At 47.0% G+C, this 21,011-nt stretch overlaps 1 protein-coding gene across 1 annotated transcript in view; it reads right to left on the reverse strand.

Annotated features, from left to right (window-relative positions):
• tral (LSM14 family protein trailer hitch) overlaps positions 1 to 20,926 on the reverse strand; it is a 29,000-nt gene extending 8,074 nt beyond the window's left edge. Inside the window, exons 1-6 of the mRNA XM_077647007.1 lie at positions 20,652 to 20,926; positions 17,604 to 17,779; positions 14,311 to 14,482; positions 12,609 to 13,067; positions 8,212 to 8,347; positions 1,644 to 1,842 (exon numbers count right to left, since the gene is read on the reverse strand). Of these exons, the coding sequence (XP_077503133.1) occupies positions 1,644 to 1,842; positions 8,212 to 8,347; positions 12,609 to 13,067; positions 14,311 to 14,482; positions 17,604 to 17,779; positions 20,652 to 20,772 (1,263 nt within the window). The 5' untranslated portion in view covers positions 20,773 to 20,926. The remainder of the gene's footprint in view (positions 1 to 1,643; positions 1,843 to 8,211; positions 8,348 to 12,608; positions 13,068 to 14,310; positions 14,483 to 17,603; positions 17,780 to 20,651) is intronic.
• Between the last annotated feature and the right edge of the window lie 85 nt (positions 20,927 to 21,011).

Here is a 21,011-nt window from a genome sequence, read left to right on the forward strand (position 1 = left end):
ATTGCGGCTCTAGTCGCAAGGCCTAATGACGAAGGCCAACGCCGACTGGCAAAATTTAGTCATGAGGGGCTTTAGAATGTGAGCAATACAACAGATGCCTTACTCCGGCATATTGGTAATAAGTTCTTTTTTCGGTGAAATTTGGTTTTCTGGACTGCCCGATTTTTCAGTCGTTTTCGCGGTCCCTAGAGAGTCCGAAAAATCGGTCGTCGACTAGACATGCATTAATTACCAAATTTTAATTATCACAAATTCCAAACAATTATCTTAAATAAATGGGCTTTCCTTGCCCCCAGAAACTTATCTACCAACAGGATAAAAAGAAAACATGTAAATCCAATGAGCGGTTCCCAAGATGATGCCGGGATGAGCAGCCATACAAGGCAAAAGAAATGATTCCGAGAAAAATGGCCCACGAAAGTTTTGAGACATTTCCAGGTCTAAAATGTAGTCTAAAATGTAAAATGTAGATGTAGTCGGCGGCGGCTCACTTCGCCATGTGGACGGACTAGAACACTCCCGTGCACTAAACGCATGTAGTCTTGAATTTCATTTTAAGCCTCGTGACCAACCACGCAACGATCTGCAGGCTGCACGAAACTTGAAACAGCACGGCGAGAGACCGTAAAGACTGCCATCGCAAAAATGGCGAAAGGCGAACACACCGCACAAAGGACAACAAGACTGAGCAGAAGACGCGCGGGGGGGCAGCCGGCGGAAACCATCGCATCAGCGTACGCAGCAGCTGCCCATTCCCCACATTCTTGAGAAGCGCGCGCTTGATCCAATCGTAGCCACGGATTTGAAACGCGGGAAACTAAAGCCACCGCGAGGCCCCCATCAAAAGCTAGCCACGCCTCGAGTACGCAGCCACCGCTGCAAGTAGCAAAGGAAAGTGCAAGAATTCACGAACAAAACAAGACCGAAATGGGGCGTGCGCGTAGTTGGGGCATTTTCGGCGCTTGCTCATGGCTCAGGGGTCGCCACGGCGCGTTATATATGTCACTACGAATTAGACACTGATAACTACAGAAAAGGTAGTTTATAACATATATTACTGAAATATACACTTTTCCAAAAATACTGTTTTGAGATTTTTTGGTTTTCAAAGGTCGCATCTCCCCTTAACACAGCACAAACGCAGAGTGAATTCTGCGAGCAGTAGAAAAGAATCAGTTGGGATCTTGTGCCAAGAAATGCTAATCGACATTTTTTATGCACAGAGATTGTAGATTGAGGTACAAAGGCATTTATTGACGGTTATATTTTTCAAAACTTGGCGGTTTGGATCACATGTTTTCCCAGATAATGCATTTTACCCTGCAATTTCTTTTCAAAATGTATCGATGAGGTTTTCTGTGCACTTCCGCACCACCAGACTAATGGTACACAGCTTTAATCTCATTGTGTCCATTGTGCCATGCTGGTCACACTGCAGTACAGGTCACTAATATTAAATTATGATTATGCCTTAATTATGTGCAAGAAGAACACTTAACAGTTTTCTTCTTGGCTCATGATATCCAAAATGTTGCACTTATTGGAGAAATAACCAAAATATGTCTGTGCACCAGTTGTTCCCTTTCATATCCGGGGGCCTTGTACATGTAGACTAAGATGCACAAAAGCTTGAGATATCTCACCGCTCCATTGCGTGGCCTGGCTCCTCCACGGTTTCCTCCTTGTCCACCACCACGCTGGCCTCCACGATGGCCACCTCGACCTCCGCGCCAATAACCACCTCGGCCCCTCCATGCATTACGCCTCATCCAGTTGTTTGCAGAGATGCCGAAAGTTTCATGGTTCAACTTCCGTTCTTGCCGCCAGTCTATCCTCTGCACACTAGATGCATGAAAACAAGAGCAATGCAAATCTCAGTGCTGCCCAGAATAATCAAGCATAGCCACACAATTCCAGTGCACTTAGCATCGAACACACCATGAACATCGTTTTGGCTAGAATACATCAAAGCACATTGACGCAGTACAAGATTTCACTGCTCGCAGTTAAGGTCCTAGAGTCGAACCAGCACATCATGAAATCAAGAACTTACGACTTCGATATACCCAATAGATTTTTACAAGAGTATCACTTTTCCAGAAAATTGGGGGAGGGTTCATTACGAGAGAAAAAGTTACTGGGGGTGAATCGAAATTTAACATACCGTATTTCTATTAAGGGGGGATGAGGGTCTTGACTTTTTTTTATTTCTTAACATATCTTCCTGAAAATTGGCATGCAGATGTATCTTTGAATGCTAATCCCAAATACATATCCAGATTTTATATATCTCATTTAGAAGTGAAGATATGGCAAAATAATTTATGCCACTTAGGTCTTTTCTTACGGGCCATTATGGCGATTTCTTAATTAAAAAAACTAGTTTTAAAGTAATGCTGACATTTTTAAGGGCCCATTGCAAATCCTAAAGCTAAAGAAATTTTTAAAAAGCCATTACATAGGCCATGAATGAATAACAAAGTAGAAAAAACAATGTGGGAGTAATTAGCTTAAATCTGACCTAATTGCTAGTCTATTGGGTTTAATGAAAATTGGAAAGCTTTAGGATGTAGCTGAGGTGTTGCTGAAAAAAATGATACCTAGTTATGCAAACATTATGAAAAGTTCCGTAAGGCAAAGGCATTTGATCGAAAAAGCAAAGCTGAGAAAATTGCATTCAAAGTTTTGCTTACTCTGCCATTTTTGTTTACTGATCATATGGAAAAATTTAATACTTTAGCATGCAGCCCAGTCATCGCTCAACACAGCACCAAATGTACAGAAATCTGTTCATGTAAATATTGTGAAAATCTCTATTGCTGATGATGATGGATTTTTATGGCGCAAGGGCATCTATGGCCAAAGAGCGCCATGGTACAAGGTATTTTTCAAATTCTCAAGGTGGGGTCGAAGACCCATTTCCCAAGCATTTCACCCTAAATGAGCCGAGCACCAGACCAGGGGAAAGCTTGTACCCATTGTGTCACCGGTGGGTACCCGGCGGCACTGGGGATCGAACCCCGCACCTCCCGCATGCGAGGCGGATGCTCAACCATTTGGCCAACGCTGCGGTCCCTATTGCATCTCTATTGCATTGGCACTTGACAAAAAAAAAAAAAAACCCAGAAAATCACTTGCTATTTTCTTTGAATCTGCCACACATTCACAAAAGTCCTGGGCAGTGGTCCTGGGTGCTGTCAGGCTTGTGCTTCTTGGCCATCCTCTCCACCTTTTCAGCATTGGTGTGACCCTTATCAGACCTGCACAGCCTCTGTTTATCTTTTTCAAGGCTCCTACTAATGAGGCAGCTCCCAGGCCTGTAACCAAGCTGTGCCGCAACAGCTCTGCTGTTGCTGCCATCCCTTGGTTGAAGCGAGAAACTGCTTCTTGCGAGGTTAAAAACAGGACAGTGAGGAGTGTCTAATGCGAATGTTCAAGCTTCAGCTTAGAGCGCACAACGTCTTGGCACTCTGCCAAGTTCGCCGAGCCCGTGACAAAATCTTGCGATTCTTTCTAGCCATATCGTCATTAATGACGACGATCCACTTTGTGAACACATCACGCGACATCCAAGCCTTTCAGTTGTGGGCGTATTCGCACGGAAGCGATGCAAGCCCTTTAAAGCACCTTGGGCGGGCGTAGCAACCGATGATTAAAGGTTTCATCTTATGCGTACCCGATGCGTTGCAGCAAAACAATGCCATGTCCTGACAGAGTGCTTTCCACCTTTGCACGTGTGTCATCTTTGTAGCACATGGTTTTGTTCGGGAGCAGTTGGTAAAATACCCCGGTCTCGTCCGCATTGTATACATCGTCCGGGCTATAGCCGCCGATGACATCGCGTAGGTTTTCTTCCCGTCATGTGCTTGCAGCAGAGGTGTCTGCGCTGCTGGCTTCACCGCAGACTTGTTTCATACGATTCCGTAGCGCGCCCGAAAGAGATGCAACCATCCACTGCTAGCGTCAAATCCACTGATGTCGAAAAGCGCGGCGAATTCCATGGCCTTTCTTGAATCATGGGTCCTGAAACGAATGTTCCTGAATCGTAAATCCTTTACCCATGTGGCAACAGCGTCGTCGACTTTCATGAAATATCCAGTGCACGGTCTTTTGCGGGAGGGGCCGAGCTGCGCACATTTTGATGCGGCCGCGATTGCTTGGCGCTGGCTCTTAATCGTAGACAATGACGATGCAGGGATCCCAAATGCCTTTGCAATGTCAACTTGACGCTGCCCGGAGTCTAGCCTACGTAAAATGTCCAGCTTTTCATAGAGTGTCAGGCGCTTTCGTTTGCCGCTCATGGTTAACCAGCACGCACACGCTTCCTCGAAGCTAGGACGTATAGGCCTAGTAGGGCCAGTAGAGCTGAAGCTGTGGCTGGCTGTGGCTATGGCTAGCTATGGAGCCAACTAAACGCGAAAAAAAAACCATCAATGGCTTCAGCTGGCTATGGCTTAGGTAGCCAATCCAGTTCAACGCTAAATCGCTAAATGGCTGCAGTAATGAAGCGTTAACGCGTTAACGGAGCGCGGTCGACGCGGTTCTCAACGTAAAAAGCGCGGCAAAAAGGGCAGTTTGTACTTGTTGAAGTGCTCAGTATGACCCAGGAGACATGGCACTTCGGAAACTGTCTGAAATGAGCACTGCACTGAATTTCGTTATGCTGAACGGCGTTTGCATTGGGTTTAATGGGGCTACGGTGAGGGTTTTAAAAAATTCCTACAACTGATTACTTCATTTAAGGGGAGACAATGCGGTTTGACCTTTTCTTTCGTATTTCTTAAGTTATGAAGTTGAAATTTTTACACCTGATGTAGTTTCCTCTGCAGGTAACAAATACGCAATTAGATTTTACCTAGCTTATATGGACCTCCTTCACCCCACGACGTCACAAAGATGCGGTGGTGCTGATGTTAGCAGCGACTTTCGCATGGTAGGCAAAACAAGTTCCGCTTGACAGTGCCTACCGCAGCTGCCGCAGTTACCGGCGGCTGCTTCAAGCCTGTGCACTGCAGAAGCAGCATGTATTGACCAGCTGCGTCACTGCTGGATCCGCGTAGTAGCATAAAAAATATTAAATTAGCCTCGATAGGTTTCTCGCGCATAAATGCCGCATTCGGAAACTGGCTAACAGGCATTGGGCCACGGTAGTAAAGCGCGAAGTCTGGGAGTTGATAGGCACTGCCACTCAATGCACTTAATAGCATGCAAGTTACTGCGTTCATTCACCTGAACTTCAGGATAGTATGCTGATAATTGCTCAAGTAAAAAAAAGACATATGTAGCTGCACACGCACTTATCACCTTGAGCCGGAGTGCACGGGGCGCCGACAGGTTCACTCGCCCCCAAGGAATGCGTTTTTTTGTTAATAGCACACCATGTTTAAATGGCGCGTTTTGTGACATTTAATATTTACTTGAAACTGTTTCTTGTTATGACGACGTAATTATTTCATTCGAGCAGAAACAAGTCTGGTACGTTGTGTCAATCTTGCGCGGTCGCGTTGGTGTGCTTAGAATAGCGTACCTTAAGTGTGCTAAACGCCATATGCTTTTTCATTGCATCATGCATGTGTCATGTTTCATGAGGTAATACATGATCGTGAAGCTTGTTTGGAAAGAAGCAGCCGCAGGCGTGCTACTAACAGACACGTGGCGAAATTGAGAGGGGACGCTGCATGAAAAGTGTTTTCGTTATTCATGCTAGGTAAGCTTCACCGCACCAGCACAGTCCCTCATCACTTGCGCGGCAGCGTTTAGAGCAGCAGGGTTCAACTTGTCCTTCAAGTAAGCTTGGTATGTTTTGCAGTGCATACCCCGCCGGGAAATGTTGAGCGCGGCGAAAATTTCGTTCAATGCGGTCTGCCCGTTTCCCGTGCTTGCAGCCGCACACGCGGCGAGAACGTTGACTTCAAAGGACTTGCAGGTCGCGTTCGTGCCTACTCTAGGCGAGCTCGAAGTAGTTTTCACATGCCCGCAGACTTCACAATTGAGCGAGAGCTTCACAGCAATCCCAAATTCCAGCTCACCTTTTGAAATGTTCACGGAACTGCCGCACACTTTGCAATTCACACACTCGAACAGCTCATTCACGGAGGTTAGGGCTAGCACCGTGAACGGTGTTCCCGACGCAGGCGCATCGTATTATCGTTTTATCAGCGTCGGTCAGAAACGGTGTGTCTACACGGAAGGCTATCCTGGCTCCTTCGGTTGTTGCAGCATCTTCCAACGACGCCGCGGCAGGGCTCGTAGTGTCGGCGGTCTCCGATGCTGGTGCATCAGGCGACATTTCGCGCGACTGCGACCGTGATTGCGGTAGTTTTTCTTTTTTCCAAATGCATGGGCAGTACGAAACTTCCTTTTACCACCAGCCATCGTAGCGTGTCCGAAAAAGCTCTATCCAAAATGGTGGACGCGATGCCGTTTTCTTTTATCTTTTTAGCTGACGATTTCTCAACATCTAATAGGGAGGCGCGATTCAGGACACGTGACACGAAAGCGCCAATGCGGTACTAGTATTTTGTATTTTTTACTGGCTTGTTGCGCCGCTGTTGCCAGATGCACAGACTGTTTTCTAGCGAAAACTGAGAGCAGAGAGCTTCGAGTTTCAAACGAGACCAAAATGGTTGTGCTCCGCGGCACGGTTCTTGCGCGGTACGCGTTTGAATTTGACAGTTTTTGGAGTTGTTCTCGCGAGGAGAAAAACTTCCACACAGATGACTTTGAAGAGCAATAAATCGATAAATACTTCATAGAGAGTTGTAATATTTTATGTATGGGTTCTTGAGAACGTCTAGATTCGGGAAAAAAAAAACTTTTTTGTCATTTTTTGGCCGCAAACCCCTGTGTCTCCCCTTAAATGAAGTTCGTTCAAGTGGTATTTTACTGTATAGCGGAACGCCAGCATAGGAGGCAAGGTGGCCGCCGTGCCGGCCTGACAACTGTGCGCGCACGCTCACGTTATGTGCGGTCACATTTTGCTGACCAGAGATTTCCGGCCACCATCTTGAAGTCTGACAAGAAACGTTGGAATGCGAGCAGTAAGAGCCAACTCTCTTGAAAACATTTTTTACACACACTGCTGCGCCAGACCACAAGCTTGTACGCGGGTGCGTGCAAAGCAGGCTTGGGATTGGTGCGGCCGTGTCACCATGTGTGGTTGCAAAAGGTGCGAGAGGCGAGGGCACGAATGGTGTGCAATTTACCCAGCGCGCTGGCGGTCGTCACCTAATGGTTTGCTGTTCAGTTTGCAGCTAGTCAGCGGGGCCACTTGTGAGGGTGCTGTTTTATTGCCAGTAATCTCCTTTGCCTCCCACAGCTGGCTTCATGTTTGGCATGACTGTGCTTGCGCAGCTCTGATGATACATTCTTCAGGGAGCTACATAACGTGGGGCAGGGCAGGGCGGGAGGGGTAAGGTTGACTTGTATGCAGCAATATTCATTGCACGTTACCTTTGCAGTTTCAGAACGTGTTCGTAACGTGTACGTGCACGTGGGCACCAACAAAATAATTTCTCCGCCGGTGCACGTTGCATATGTTACCGTCACTAGCACGCCCCACTATGCGACAGCAAATGACTGCAGTCCTTGCCATCCCACCTCGCTGCTCTTTCGCATACACTGAACCCTCTTCTTGCAACGACCTGCATGCAACAACTGAGCATAGCGAAGTCTGAAGTGCAATGAATTTGTACGGTGCAAGGGCACCTGTAGACAAAGAGCACCATGGCATAGGATGTTTTCGTCGGCTCAAGGTGGAGTTGAAGACCCATTTCCCAGGCCAGAGGCATGCTTACACCCTCTGCACCATCAGTGGGCACCCGGCGGCACGAGGGATTAAACTCCGCACCTCCCGCATGCAAGGCAGATGTTCAAACTAGCGCATTTACACATTCTACACTGCTTAAAAAAATGGTGGGGCTGCGGATTGCAACAAAAGTGATGACATCAGCGTGGAGCACGGAGCTGCTGTGGCTTTTTAAAAATTGTGCCTACGGTTAATGAGTCTCCTCGAGGCTCTTGACTGGAAAATATTTTCTAATTAAACGATACTGTTGGTTTCAGCGTCCAATTATCAAGCAATTTCTTCTGTAGGATTACATGCAAAACTGACAACCAGCACCATTTCTAAACTACCAATTATCTGGAGTCTACTGCTATAGATGACCAGTGTGGTTTAGTATGAAGTAGATTTTATGCACAGGCACATACCCTTTGCTTCTTTCGATGGCCTCGCAGCTGATGTTATCGAAGAAAGATTTGTTCTTGTCATAATACACCACATCATCATCCTCATGGTTGTCACCCACTTGCGTTTCTGTGCCGGAGTCATCTTTCTTTTCGTCAGCTGAAATTGAACACGAAATCAGCACAGTAAGCTTAAACCCTTTAGAGACTTTCACAAGGATGAACAATGCAACCTGAGGATGAAACTAATGTGTCCACGGAACTGTGTCCAGATGTATTTTCATTCCACGGGCAGTTTAGACTGGATTAAGCAAGCTTGTAGACTTCTACATATAGGAGGGAGAGAATACATCTGCCATGTCATGCCAGACAGGCTTTCTGGCAGAACACAGTATGCTGACCCGAAATGCAGCATCACTACCAAGTATTAAGGCGAAAGCATTTAATGGCTCATGCTTGTGTTTGTCCGTCACGCCCTTGTGCCCATGGCCTAAAAGATTGCCCTCCGGTCTCCAAGATCACGCTCCGGTCCACGTGATCTTGGTGGCCATGTTGCGTTATTGGCAATTCACTGTGCATGCGCGAGGTGGTGCCACCGGCGCGCACGCCAGGCGTCTCTCAGCTGTTGACAGAGTCTGGCGCCACACAACCTCCCTGCTAGCGCAACGCATATGTAGTAATAATTGTGTACTTATCTTAACCACACATCAGTGAAACAAGCAGCAACACCGTGCTAAAGGCTTTCACCTCACCGCACTTTAGGTCAACAAAGTGGCCCCCTGAATTTTTGCACTAAGCAGCGACTGTAACCATTTTCTTGAGGGGATTTGTGTCTAGAATTTGGAATGTTTTTCTTTGTAGGATAACTTTATTTACGATCAGCAGCTCAAATATGAGTGCATATTTGAAATATACGAAGTCTAGAGCGTAACTGGGTAATTTCTGATGCAGCTTTTAATTCTAGGCAGCGTTCCCATACACGATCACATCTCAAGTGTTTCTGTAGAGACATCCCATTCTGAAAAAAATGTGAAATGTAAAAGGTGGCAGTATTTGACACCAACTCATTAAAATAATAGCTAATTATTTATATATGGCCTATACAGAAAAAGTAAGAATGTCATCAGGTGCCTCATTTCCCAAGAAAATGGCACAAAAGTTACTAGAACAAAAAAGTTGTCAAAAGCCGAACAATATAGTAAAAAAAACAGACTTAAAATATGGAACTGAAAACTGCATTCGAAGTTTGACCAGTTTTACCAGGTGAACGGTGGGTGGGTAGCCTCACTGTAGAGATGACAAGTACTTCCCATTTTCAGAGCTGTCTTTGCATTCTGAACGTGTCAACTAGAACTGAAGGTATCAAGCTACCTGAGGCCAAGATATTGCACGTCAAGGTAACGTGGTCACAGTGCAAAAACTACAACACTAAAGGGAGAACAGAACACAGCACTGGGTGTGTATGTGTCCTGTTCTTTAGAGATTTTTTCGTGCTGTGATCACTTTACTTTGAACAACCAACTCCCATACATCCACTCTCGTTAGTGGATGTCATTAGGAGTTCAGCAAAATTCGGGAACTTCAAATTAGCCAAGGTGTAGCAGTACGTTACTAACACAGTTTGACCTGGATATAACGAAACTGAAATAAGTCAGATTTTCCATTACATCCAGGTTTTTGTTACATGCAGATGTGTGAAGGACATGAAATGGCAATGCACAACAGAAAACCAAATTATAATTGAAATCACATTGTAAATGTTCACAGCAAATCCATTGTGGAGAACATTTCGCGATCACACTGGCCGATAGTGTGATTGTGGCAGGAGCCGCCACCACACATCGCTGTTACGCATGGGGTGGGGAAGGCCGTGTGTGTGTCTCTGGCAACACAGCCGCGCTAGAAGAGTGCGCTGTCGTGCTGCCATGCGTGATCAAAAAGTTGCACAACATACAGTCGAGCCCACTTATTAGGGCAATGGTACTGCATTCAAGATGTAACGAACAAGTGTGGCCACACAACTCTGTTACCGCAAATGACGAGGCGCTGTAAACGCTGCCCTGGAGTAGGATACCTTCTCTCACAGGAGCGGACAGCACCTCCAAGCCCCCATGACACCGCCTCCTCCCTTTTTAAGGAAAGAACACAACCCTTCAAAAAGCAAAATAAAATTGGCTGTGGTTTAGCTCTGGTTAAACCTGGTAGGTAGCGAGAGCTACAGGCCATGACTATGCTTAGGCTTCGATGTGGTTAAGCGATGTAATGCTAAATGCTTATTTCATTCCAACGCTTAAGTCTGGCTTCCTTCGGAGAGCCAAACTGGGCACGTCTTCTATCGTCAAGGGTTCACTGTCAGAGGCTAAGCGAGCTCATCTAGCCGCGCCGTTCACTACGACTTATTGAGACGTTTCCACTCTTTTCAGGTCTCTTCGGCACGCTGTCTCCTTTTGTTCCGACGCCCAAGTCTGGCTTCTTTCAGCCTAGCCGACTCCGTTCTCCATAACGGCGTGTCGGCTACTGGTGTTACTGGAGGCAAAAATTCGGCGCTTGGAGAGAGGCAACACAAGATCTGGCGAGGCCAAAAGCCGCGGCCCGTTTCTGCGAAGGCAGCAGCGCCCCTTCTGTACCCTTGCTATTGTCCCCCTTGCCCCTACATAAGGTTCCCGTCGCCGCTTAATGAGACGACTAGCTAAGGACAGGGGATAATTGAGGGGCTTTACCCACGATGTCTCCCCACCCCCGTCTGGAGACGCCAGTTTGTATGCCCTCATGTGTGTGGTCGACCTCTCCTGCAGCCTCCGAGTGACGCCGCCGGCAGACGAGACGCTGATGCGACGCCGAACAAACGAAGCGGCTCGCCTCCAGCTACTCCAAACCGCGTTTATATACACACTGCAACAGCAGTGTGTATCTACTACGCATGCACACAACTGGTGAGGCGAGTGACGTCTGGTCCATGACGAGCGCAACGGCGGGGTGACGTTATGCCAGATGGCGCGCCGAGCGGTGCGACCACGGCCAAGGTGCAACCACAGTGAAAGTGCGACCATGCAGAAGAGGCAAAGGAGTTGCAGTAATGCAGCTCTTGCTACAAAAATAAAGTACAGGCTGTATGAATGTTGATGAAGGTTTTTGCCAGATGCGGCCATCGAAAAATCATGCCTTGAAAGAAGCTGATGAAAATTGCAGCAAGCTTCGAGTTACCGTTCTTCCAATGCCTGAGCATGGAAGACAGCGACCAGCGGCAGCAGTGTGTCCTCGCAAACACTAGTGAGGTGGAGTGCTTTGGAAGCTGCATGCTTGTGCACACGACACGAAGGACTGGACGATGAGATACTTTGACGAGTGTGCCACTAGGCATAAATTTGAGACTTGTTTGCAGAGTGGCTAAAAAATTTTGAACATTCTGTTCGTGCTCGACAACCGTGCGCCACACCATGTGCTACCTTTTCAGACTACGGCGACCACGCTCTTTTGCCACCGAACGCAATAAGCCAGAGCTGCCACTTGGCATCGGCATAATTCATGTGCTCGAGGTATTTTATTGGCGACCCGTTACCGGTGCATACTGAGAGCAATGATAGCAATTTATTGACGAGGTGACAACAGCTCAGTTCGGGTGACTGTTCCAACACCACGGAATAAGTGCATGTGGATAGAAGCAACTGCAGCGTGCATCAGCAGTTGCTTCTAACACCCGTGTTATCGAGCACAGCTATCAAGCGTGACTTGGGGACATCAGCACGGATGGATATGAAGAGATGAGAAACATAGCCGGCTGGCTTAGTTCCACCCCTTCACCCAGCAGTGGGGAGCAGCAGAGAAGGATGCTGACAAGCGAAGCGACTGAGCTGTGGTGGCAGAGTGGGAAGGGTTGATAAGGGAAGGGGCGAAAAGAATACCCCCCCCCCGGCATTGGCCAGGAGGCATTTTCTATGCTGAATGAGGGGGGGGGTTGTGCCTGTCTCAGGACAGGAAGAGGGGTAAGACCAGAGGGAAAAAAAACATGCCTGAAAAGAAAGGAGATAAGAGAAAAGAAACCCAAAGAGGGGAAACAAACACAAACCCTGCAAAGGCTGCAACCTACATGCCACTGAAAGCAAATGACAGTACACCTCCTGGCAAAGAACGCATTTTAGAGGTTATCATGTTTGTTCCAGCTAATTTGTTCCTGGTGAAAGTCACTTAGTCCACAGAAGCCCAGAAATTAGTTTCGATGACCTCAGAAGGGGTGAGAAACCATGAAAGCAAGCTCTCTGCAGAGTGCTCACCCCCAACCTTCCTGAACTTGTGAAAAACTGCAAGCATAACTGCAAGCATGCAGGTCTAATTTGAGATGTGGCAGATCTAACGAGAGCTTGCAAGAGCAAGAAAAAAGCGGGGGGTGGGAGGGGAGTGAAAGATGCAAGACGTGCACTCACTGATCTTTGTCTGTGCCAGCTTGTTCTCAAGTTCTTGAAACTCGGCATTGGCCTGCTCGAAGTCATATTCCCGGTCGAACTTCAGAGGCTCCTTAGGTTTCGCAGCACGGAATGCTCCTTGGCGAGGTCGTCCACTAGGTGCTCCTGACGAGCCGCCAGCAACGCCACCCCGGCGGCCCCGTTGTTGCTGTGCTCCCCCCTGACGCGATTGCGGCTGCTGTTGAAGGGTTTGCTGGTGGTGCTGCTGGCCATGCTGCTGCTGGTGGTGGTGCTGCTGCCCATGTTGTTGACCATGCTGCTGCTGCCTACTAGGCCCCGCAGAACCCTGCTGTCCATGGCTGCGCTGTGAGCCCCCACGAGGGGACTGTCGTTTTTCAGTGGGGGGAACTGAAACTTGCACTCCAGCATCCATTGTGGGACTCTTCCGCTGCGCTGGAGTTGTGCTTCCAGACTGAGAACCTGAAGGGGGAAGAGGGCACAAGAACACAAATGAAGTGGTGCCGTCAGACCTTTGAGAAATATCACAATGTTTGCCTTGCATAATTTGAGAAAAATACTTCACATTAAGGAGACAAGGCAAACAAAAATCCAAAAGCAAAGTTTTCTTCATTTGCAACAATGAAAATTTTATTTCTGCATTTTTCCTGCATCATTTCTTCCTGTGCAATAATAATAGTCTCAAAAAAAAAAAATGCAGTAATCAATTTCAGGAAGCAAGGAGAAAGGCACAGAAGCGAGTTATGATGGCTATCAATAGGTAAACAAATGTTGGAACAGTGAACTTCCTACAAAGCTGCTTTCTATTTTGAACTCAATTACTCGAACTGCAATAACTGAAATGTTTTCATCTGCATATAATGAGAGTAAGGAAAGGCATTCAGCTTCAAGACGTTCCGGAAGCCGAATGCCCTCCAATTATGTGCACGCCGGCATGCCGGATATAACGTGTGGAGTGTGAACAGCAAGTACAGAGATGACGATGGCGCCTACTTGCATCCTGGGCCGTGGGGATGCGCAAACTGGTTCCGGCATATGCTGGCATGCACGTATCACAAGCGTTTGATATCCCACATTTCTGTAAGTAACCGGCAAGCTCCTCTGTAATGCTGGCCCAAGCATCACCCCGATCCACCTGGTATTATAGAGAGGTTATATGCTTTTAAAATAAAAATTATTCCTTCAAGAAGTGCTAAATGCATTGCGCATTATGATACATCAAACTAGTTAGTGGTTACAATTCCAAACAAACAAAAAAAAATCCGAAATTGTAAGTTGTGTCCAAAGCACAAGGCACAGCAAAAAAAAAGGGGGGGGGGGGGGGGGGGGGGGGGGGGGCTTTCTTGAGCGGAAGGCTTTTCTACATTTTATTTTTCTTGACAAAGTTGCGTGGGGTCACAAGGCTTTTCTACATTTTATTTTTCTTGTAGACGCCCCACGAGTGCAGTTGCGTGGGGTCACAGTAGTTCTCAGTCACTGTCAATGAAAAAGTTCAGTCTTGACCAAGGACACTCAAAGCAGTTTTAAAAGGATTTTTTTAACATGGAGTCCTATGGGAAATGAAATGGTCTTGCATTGTTAACCTCACCCAAGAATGTCTTAACAAGGGTCAACTGGGCTGTCACGCTGGAAGCACAGCCAATGTAGCGTACACAATGCATACATACAAATTTTCTAGTGGCCACTAACGAGTTTGCATACTCACCCGACTGCTGGGAACCTCCTAGGCTTGCCGCTGGCGGCTGTGAAGGCTGGGAAGAGTACTGTGGAGCCATAGAATATGACGGTAGAGTCCCCACAGGACCATAGGGTGCAGGTGCTTGGTTGTATGCAGATGCAGAAAATCCTGCTCCAGCACCAACGGGTGTAGCTGAATGCTGCACAAAAAAAAAAAAAAATTGTGCTCCTGAAAACCTCCTGAAGCTAGAAGCAACATGAAGTCACCAAGACTTGAGATAGTACTATTACGATTACGAATACTTGTAAAGGCAACGTCGCATGTTCTTAATGTGGTTCATAATGCAACTATAGCCGAAGTTGGTCACACAATATGCGCCACATTTAAAAAGTAAAATCTAGCAGGGTTTTATTTACAGGCAAACGTGCACAAGGTATGAATGATTCTGAACCTGTTTCTTTGGAACATTGCACTTTAATGCCTGCGTCACAAGGGCACTTGATCATTCCTCAAGGCACTGCCATATGCTTCTATGAATAAAATATTTAGTCAACCTCCTGTCCACTAGGCAACTCCACAGATGCCCAAAGCAACAAGACTTTAGCAATGTTCTCGCAGAGCTGAACATGCTGACAGCTTTTGGCTGTGTCTAAGAATGTAAAATACGATCCACAAACGGTCAAATGCGTAATTAAAAAGAACAATGCAGCAATGTTCAATATGCACAAAAGTCAATGTGCTCTCGGTTCAGACAATCCAGTGCAGACACTGAGAACACAATGAGGACTGAATATCATCTGTACTGCATAGCCAGAATATGGAGACTTCCGTGCTTCAATTTCTCTCACGTTAGATGGACAAAACTGGAAGCTTTCCTCGACAAGATCATTAACACCAATGTGCACATATGTAACCCTGCCAATATTCATTTGGCAACATGCCAACCAGAACACTGCAATGGAATACAGGAAAACAATGTCATTGGAAAACCTCTGAATCGCTACATAACCATGACCAGTGAATACAGTCTGGAACCAGGCAGCCAATGTTTGTGCCTTCAAGTAGACAGCTCAACCTCAGGTCCATCTTAGTGATGATGCTCAAAAGGCATACTGCACATTCTGAAGTGTTACATGAGAAGATATTTTTAATTAGGGAGTAATTACTCATTGGCATTCGCAGCCTTACGGCTTTGTAGCTTCCCCAGAAGCTTAGTTAAAGAAAAATTCGTCCTAGTCTGAGGTTTGAGCACGGGACCACCGCTTCAGAGCAGTTGCTTTACTAACTCGGCTAACCGGGACTGGTTTATGGGCGTTTTAACGTTCCAAAGAGACTCTGGCTATGAGGGACGCCGTAGTGAAGGGCTCCGGAAATTTCAACCACCTGGGGTTCAACGTGCACTGACATCGCACAGCACACGGGCCTCTAGAATTTCGCCTCCATCGAAATTCGACCGCCGCGGCCAGGATCGAACCCGTGTCTTTGGGCCAGCAGCCAAGCGTCATAACCACTATGCCACCGCGGCGGGGGTCCCAACCGGGACTACTAGCAATGGTAGGCTGAGAGCGAATTATCAATCTCTCCAACAACAAATGAAAAATATATGCACCATATGCCACAAGGAGCACAGCAACAGCTAGGAAAAGAACTGGTGATAATGTAGCAATGCTGGCCAACCAGACACCTGTTAGAATGAATGCATCAATAGAAAGGGAAGAAAATTCATTGCTATTAGGTGAACTATAATATAGTCTGCAGAAATCCTTTTGACAAATTCCTTGCAAAGCATGCTGCCATGTCCAAACAATCTATTGGAAAAGGCATGCAAGGCTGCAACAAAATACTTTTTTCTACATTCGCATGATAAGCTTACCACAGTAGAATTCAGCTGTTACATTCCCGGGTGCTGCGCTTTCCTAGCTGCTTTGTTTTTGTGAGCCAATCGCGTGCAAGCTCCCATAGAAACCCATGCAATACAAACTCCGCTGTTACGCCAGACTATGGCAATTTTCCCACATGCTATGTAGTGAATGTCACTTCGCGATGGTGGTTCACCCCGTGCTGGCATTTCAACAGCGTACATGTAGCACATGTGTGGAATTGTTCCAGGATGAAAGCAGAACTCCAGACTCCATATCGGCGCTTGGCCACCATGCAGTTAGGCATCTTTTGGTGTAGTGCACCCACGCCAAGCACACTTATTGGCAGTGTGAACCTGGTTGTGGCTGTTCGAAAGTTCGATTACCACTACTGTGAGAGCGTAAACAATCGAAGGCGCGAAAACGAAACTAAGGAATGGTAAATGGCGCATGGGTGCCACTGTTTGGGAGAGATGCAGTTGCGCAGGTTGGCTATGAGGAGTGTTTCTGCCACACACTATCCTCATCGCCTGGTGCCTAAGAATGCAATTTCTAGGTTCGAATAGACCACGATGATAGGATTAAAGCTACTGCAGCAAAAAAAGTGCAGAAGTACGCATGCATGCGCAAGCTTCCCAAAAATTATGCTCCATGTGCCCACTCTTTGCTACACCTATACGCCAACAGGGTGTTTAGGACTGTGGCTTTATTGTTCGCATGCACAGAAAGCCTCATATTTCAGAGAAGCGCATTCCCTTTAGTAGCGGTGAGAAAAATTTAAGAAATGATGAACGTTTTGTTCACGCTCCCTTCCTGGCTATTGCAAAGTCCCGGCTTTTTTTTTTTGTAGTCTGCGGAAAGCAGAAAGTGGAAACCTGTCGAGTGACGTCTGCACTGGGGTTTCTCACTTCACAGCTCTGCCAGCCAGGGATTGGCTGTGATGGTTTCTACTTTTCTTGGTCATCTTTTCAAGCTTATTATAAGCAATGCAAGTTCAAGTGAAATGGCGGGCTGATAACGTCAGTTGTTTGCGCAGCCTTCCGTTGTACGACCCTCGCGGCTGGGATGGCACCGTCTCATTGCTACCCACCTCAGAACCGGCTAGCAGGGCATTCGCTCGCTGCACTGGAACTGTCGCTCCTTGAACACGCGAAAGGCTAGCAGCATCTTTTCAACAGCAGCACTCCCCTTTTCTTATGCTAAAACAGCCGAGGTTGCATTCAGTAGTGATAGGAGACGCCGGACGCATCTCTCATGCACCGGCTCCACTCCGACTTGCATTGGTATCATAGTCATCAGTGCCCAAATGATTTCGGGGCAGTTTCGAGCAATTTAGCACAATTTTGGCTACTTGTAGCAGGATGGGGTAGCAAATCAATTTGAGCAGGAGTGGAAGCCCTGGCTGCAGCCATAGTAAATTCAATGCAACTACAGTAGACAACCACGATTTACAGAACTTACTTGAACAATGGCAGGATCATTTGTGAGGCCTCCAGGCAGAGTTGACTGGGGCTTGGGAGGCTCGGACACGCGGAGGTCTTTGATGTCATGGGCCCTGAAGATAATGTACTCGTAGACTTCATCTCTGGGCGCTACAGGGCGATCGGTGGGGCGATCTTCGGTGCCAAAGGACCGTACTGAAGAAAGCAGAAAAAAAAAAAAGATTTGCCAGTGTCTTCTAACATGTCATGTCAGGTGCTAACAAGAAACGAGCACTCTATGACCGACTGCATTCATTACGCAGAACAAGCTTGAAGCACGAGATGGCTAACCAAGATTGAAGCTTGGTTGTAAGCAATGGAGACAGACTATGTACTGCACCCAAGGCATAGAACAATGCACCTTTGAATGCACTGCAAGAAGGATGCCAAAACGTGCTGCGATTTCCTGAACAAAAATGCCCCACTTGCCCATTTCAGAGAGTACAAAGCAACATTTCATGAACTCATTCAAAGCTGAACTTGTGATTCAGAAGTACAGAAGAATTTCGTTTGATTTATTTATTCAAATTGATGTACTGGGCTTGATAACATTAAATGCCATTAAAAAGGCAGCCACTTCAAATTTTCAGCCACTCCAAATATCAAGAGAGTACCGCAATAGACTATGCAGTACAGTGGTGAGCAGCCTTGTCTAGAGCGTGCCGACGATGCTCTGCGGATTAAGTCAGTGCCACCTAACGTTAGGCTCTGGGTTTGAGTTATGCGCCTCATGCGCATGCGTGGCCAAAATAAAGTGGTGCTTGCTCGTAGGTTCTCTGCCTCATTTCCTCTGTGCATGTGCTTCACGCCGTCAGGGCCGCGCTGAATGTTATGCAACAGCGACCGCAAAATGAATGCGTTGCAAAATGAATCGCAAGGCAGCTGTGCAAGCAAGTGATATTGGGTGATCACGTGCTTCAAAAACAAATGATAGCGTTTCACACACACACACCAGCCTGAGAGTGTGAGAATGGGGCTTAATTGGTAGTTATCCATAGTTAGCATGTTACTACCACGCACCATGCGTTGCAGGCGTATTGTTTGATAGAGTGTCTTTGCGCTGTTTTATCAGCTACAAGGGAAACTGCATTTGGCATCCGTACAGACCTAGGAACTTGGATGCAGAAATGTGTGATCATGTGGTATCACTCGCGCTTGCTTGCCTGGCCGTCTCGTTACACTCTTGAAGCGCGGCGGTTTGGCGACGCCCTGGCCACAGGGTCACAAATGCAGGCAGCGCGCCCTTGGTGGCACAAGCAAACTCGCAAGGTGGGGGCTGGACAAGGAAGTGATGAACAAGCATCCCTCTTTTTGCCGTGCATGCGCATGGGACGCCTAACTGAAACCCACAGCCTAACATTAGGTGGCGCTGAATTGCTCCGCAGAGCACTGTCGGCGTGCTCTAGACAGGGCTGCTCACCACTGTACATGACCATTCAAGTGCAACTCATCTACTGTGCAGCAAACCTTTGTTTCAGAGGTATCCTTCATAATGGTGGGTGAACAGCGCAACAAAGGTCGGACAAAGGCAAGATAAGTGCTGAATGCTTACCAACTTGCCCAAATCTCAGCTTTACTCAATATCCTTCATAATGTTATTACCCCCCACTACTAATTCATTCAAAACCCTGGCCTGTACAAGACCTAGACAGCTAATATACAAATGCTCAAAGGTGTATGAATACGCAAGTTTACTCCCAAATTGTCATTTGATAACAGGGAACAAGCAGCAGATTCTTCGATGTCAGTAGAGGCATGGTGCCACATTGAAATCAATGCATGCATAGTAATTGAAAAGACTGCTTTCCTGCTTGTCAGACATTTGAAAACCACAGGCAAAATTGACGCATTTTACATGCATGCAAAGGCTGCTTTTAAATGCACACCTGTTGCGAAGACATCCCAGGGATACGAATATTCTGTTGGCTGGAGAACAAATAAGGGACTAAAAATAGTGAAGGCTAGGCCAGGAAAGTAAGGACATGTGCGTACATTGCTGTAAACAAATGAACCTGAACTGGCTGCAAGCGGTATTAAGCAAAACAGAAGTAGCTGAGTCAACGTGAACAGACAAGTGCGCAAGTAAAATGCTACTGAGCTCTTAAAAGCAACGAAGAACGCTCTGCACAGGTAACTTACGAACAGCAACGACGCCGGACCGCACGCACATTCGCAAGTCAAAAGCAGCTTAAACAAGACTAGTAGCAGTATGAAAGCATATTAATGCAAACGCAGAGTTCTCATCCGCCGATAAAGTTACAAGCCCGACTAACACGTTAGTTTAAACGGCGAGGTCAACCACGTGCAAACGCAGGCGGCGTTCGGCAATGTGAAGCGAACGCGCCGAGCGAGTACGCAAGCACACAACGCAAAATGCAACGACACAGCCAGCGAAAACGGAGTAAAATACGCGGCGGTTGCATTTTTGAGCACTACTCGAACGCATAACCAGTCTCTCGCAATGCAACGACAGAAGGGACGCGTTTTCAACTCCACAACAAAGGGGCTGAACCTGCGTCTAGGTTTTAAACCGACCCACGAGACGAACGCCAAGCTGATGCAGCCGAAGAGTGCAATACCGGCAGGCAGCTATGCAAAGCTTTTACGACACGCAGTGATATGCACGCCGGCACTTTTGCAACATGTTTCACACTTATGCAAATTTGCAGTTTCACTGCGAGATAACGCACGAAGTCCGTAAGCCTAAAATGACAACGCAGAAATACTGAAGCTTTCACAGGTTACCTCTCAAACAACCAATATTTCGGCGGCAGCGGCATAAAATACCCTAAAAAACATGGTAATCCTTTGTTCTGCTATCTTAAACCCCCTCCCGTAACCGAAACATCCGACCGACGGAACGGCGGCAACATTTATTCTACCTGCTTCTGTGGCGCCCGCTGCACTCACAGAAACAGGCACGTGACAATTCAGAAACGTTCGAAAGCAGCGTGCACACACACATTTCGCATGTAAATGCGGGCAAAGACTAACGTTCTTAACACTCCGACAAGACGCCGATACTGACCTTTCGCCAAAGCAACGGTTGACTCTTTGGTGTCAATAGTGTACAGAATGCCTTCATACCGAATCTCAGACTTTGATATTAGGCTTATTTTGCTGCCCAGGTATGGTATACCGGTACTCATTGTGAACTCGGGAACAAATTACGTGCCTCCAACGCGATCACAACAGATTACTCCGGCTTAACCAACCCAATCTGAGTCTAATCATGGGATGAGGAAATGGCGGACCTGAACCCGTTTTTACGCAACCGGCCAAGGCGGCGCCACCATCGAAAGCAGTATGCAAAGTAACCTTGTTCTAATACCTTGATTCAACACGACAAAATAACGACAATAAAAGTTGAAATATTCAAACTCTAAAA

This window comes from Amblyomma americanum, chromosome 1 (genome assembly GCF_052857255.1).
Source record: "Amblyomma americanum isolate KBUSLIRL-KWMA chromosome 1, ASM5285725v1, whole genome shotgun sequence".
In the NCBI taxonomy this organism is placed as follows: Eukaryota; Metazoa; Arthropoda; class Arachnida; order Ixodida; family Ixodidae; genus Amblyomma; species Amblyomma americanum.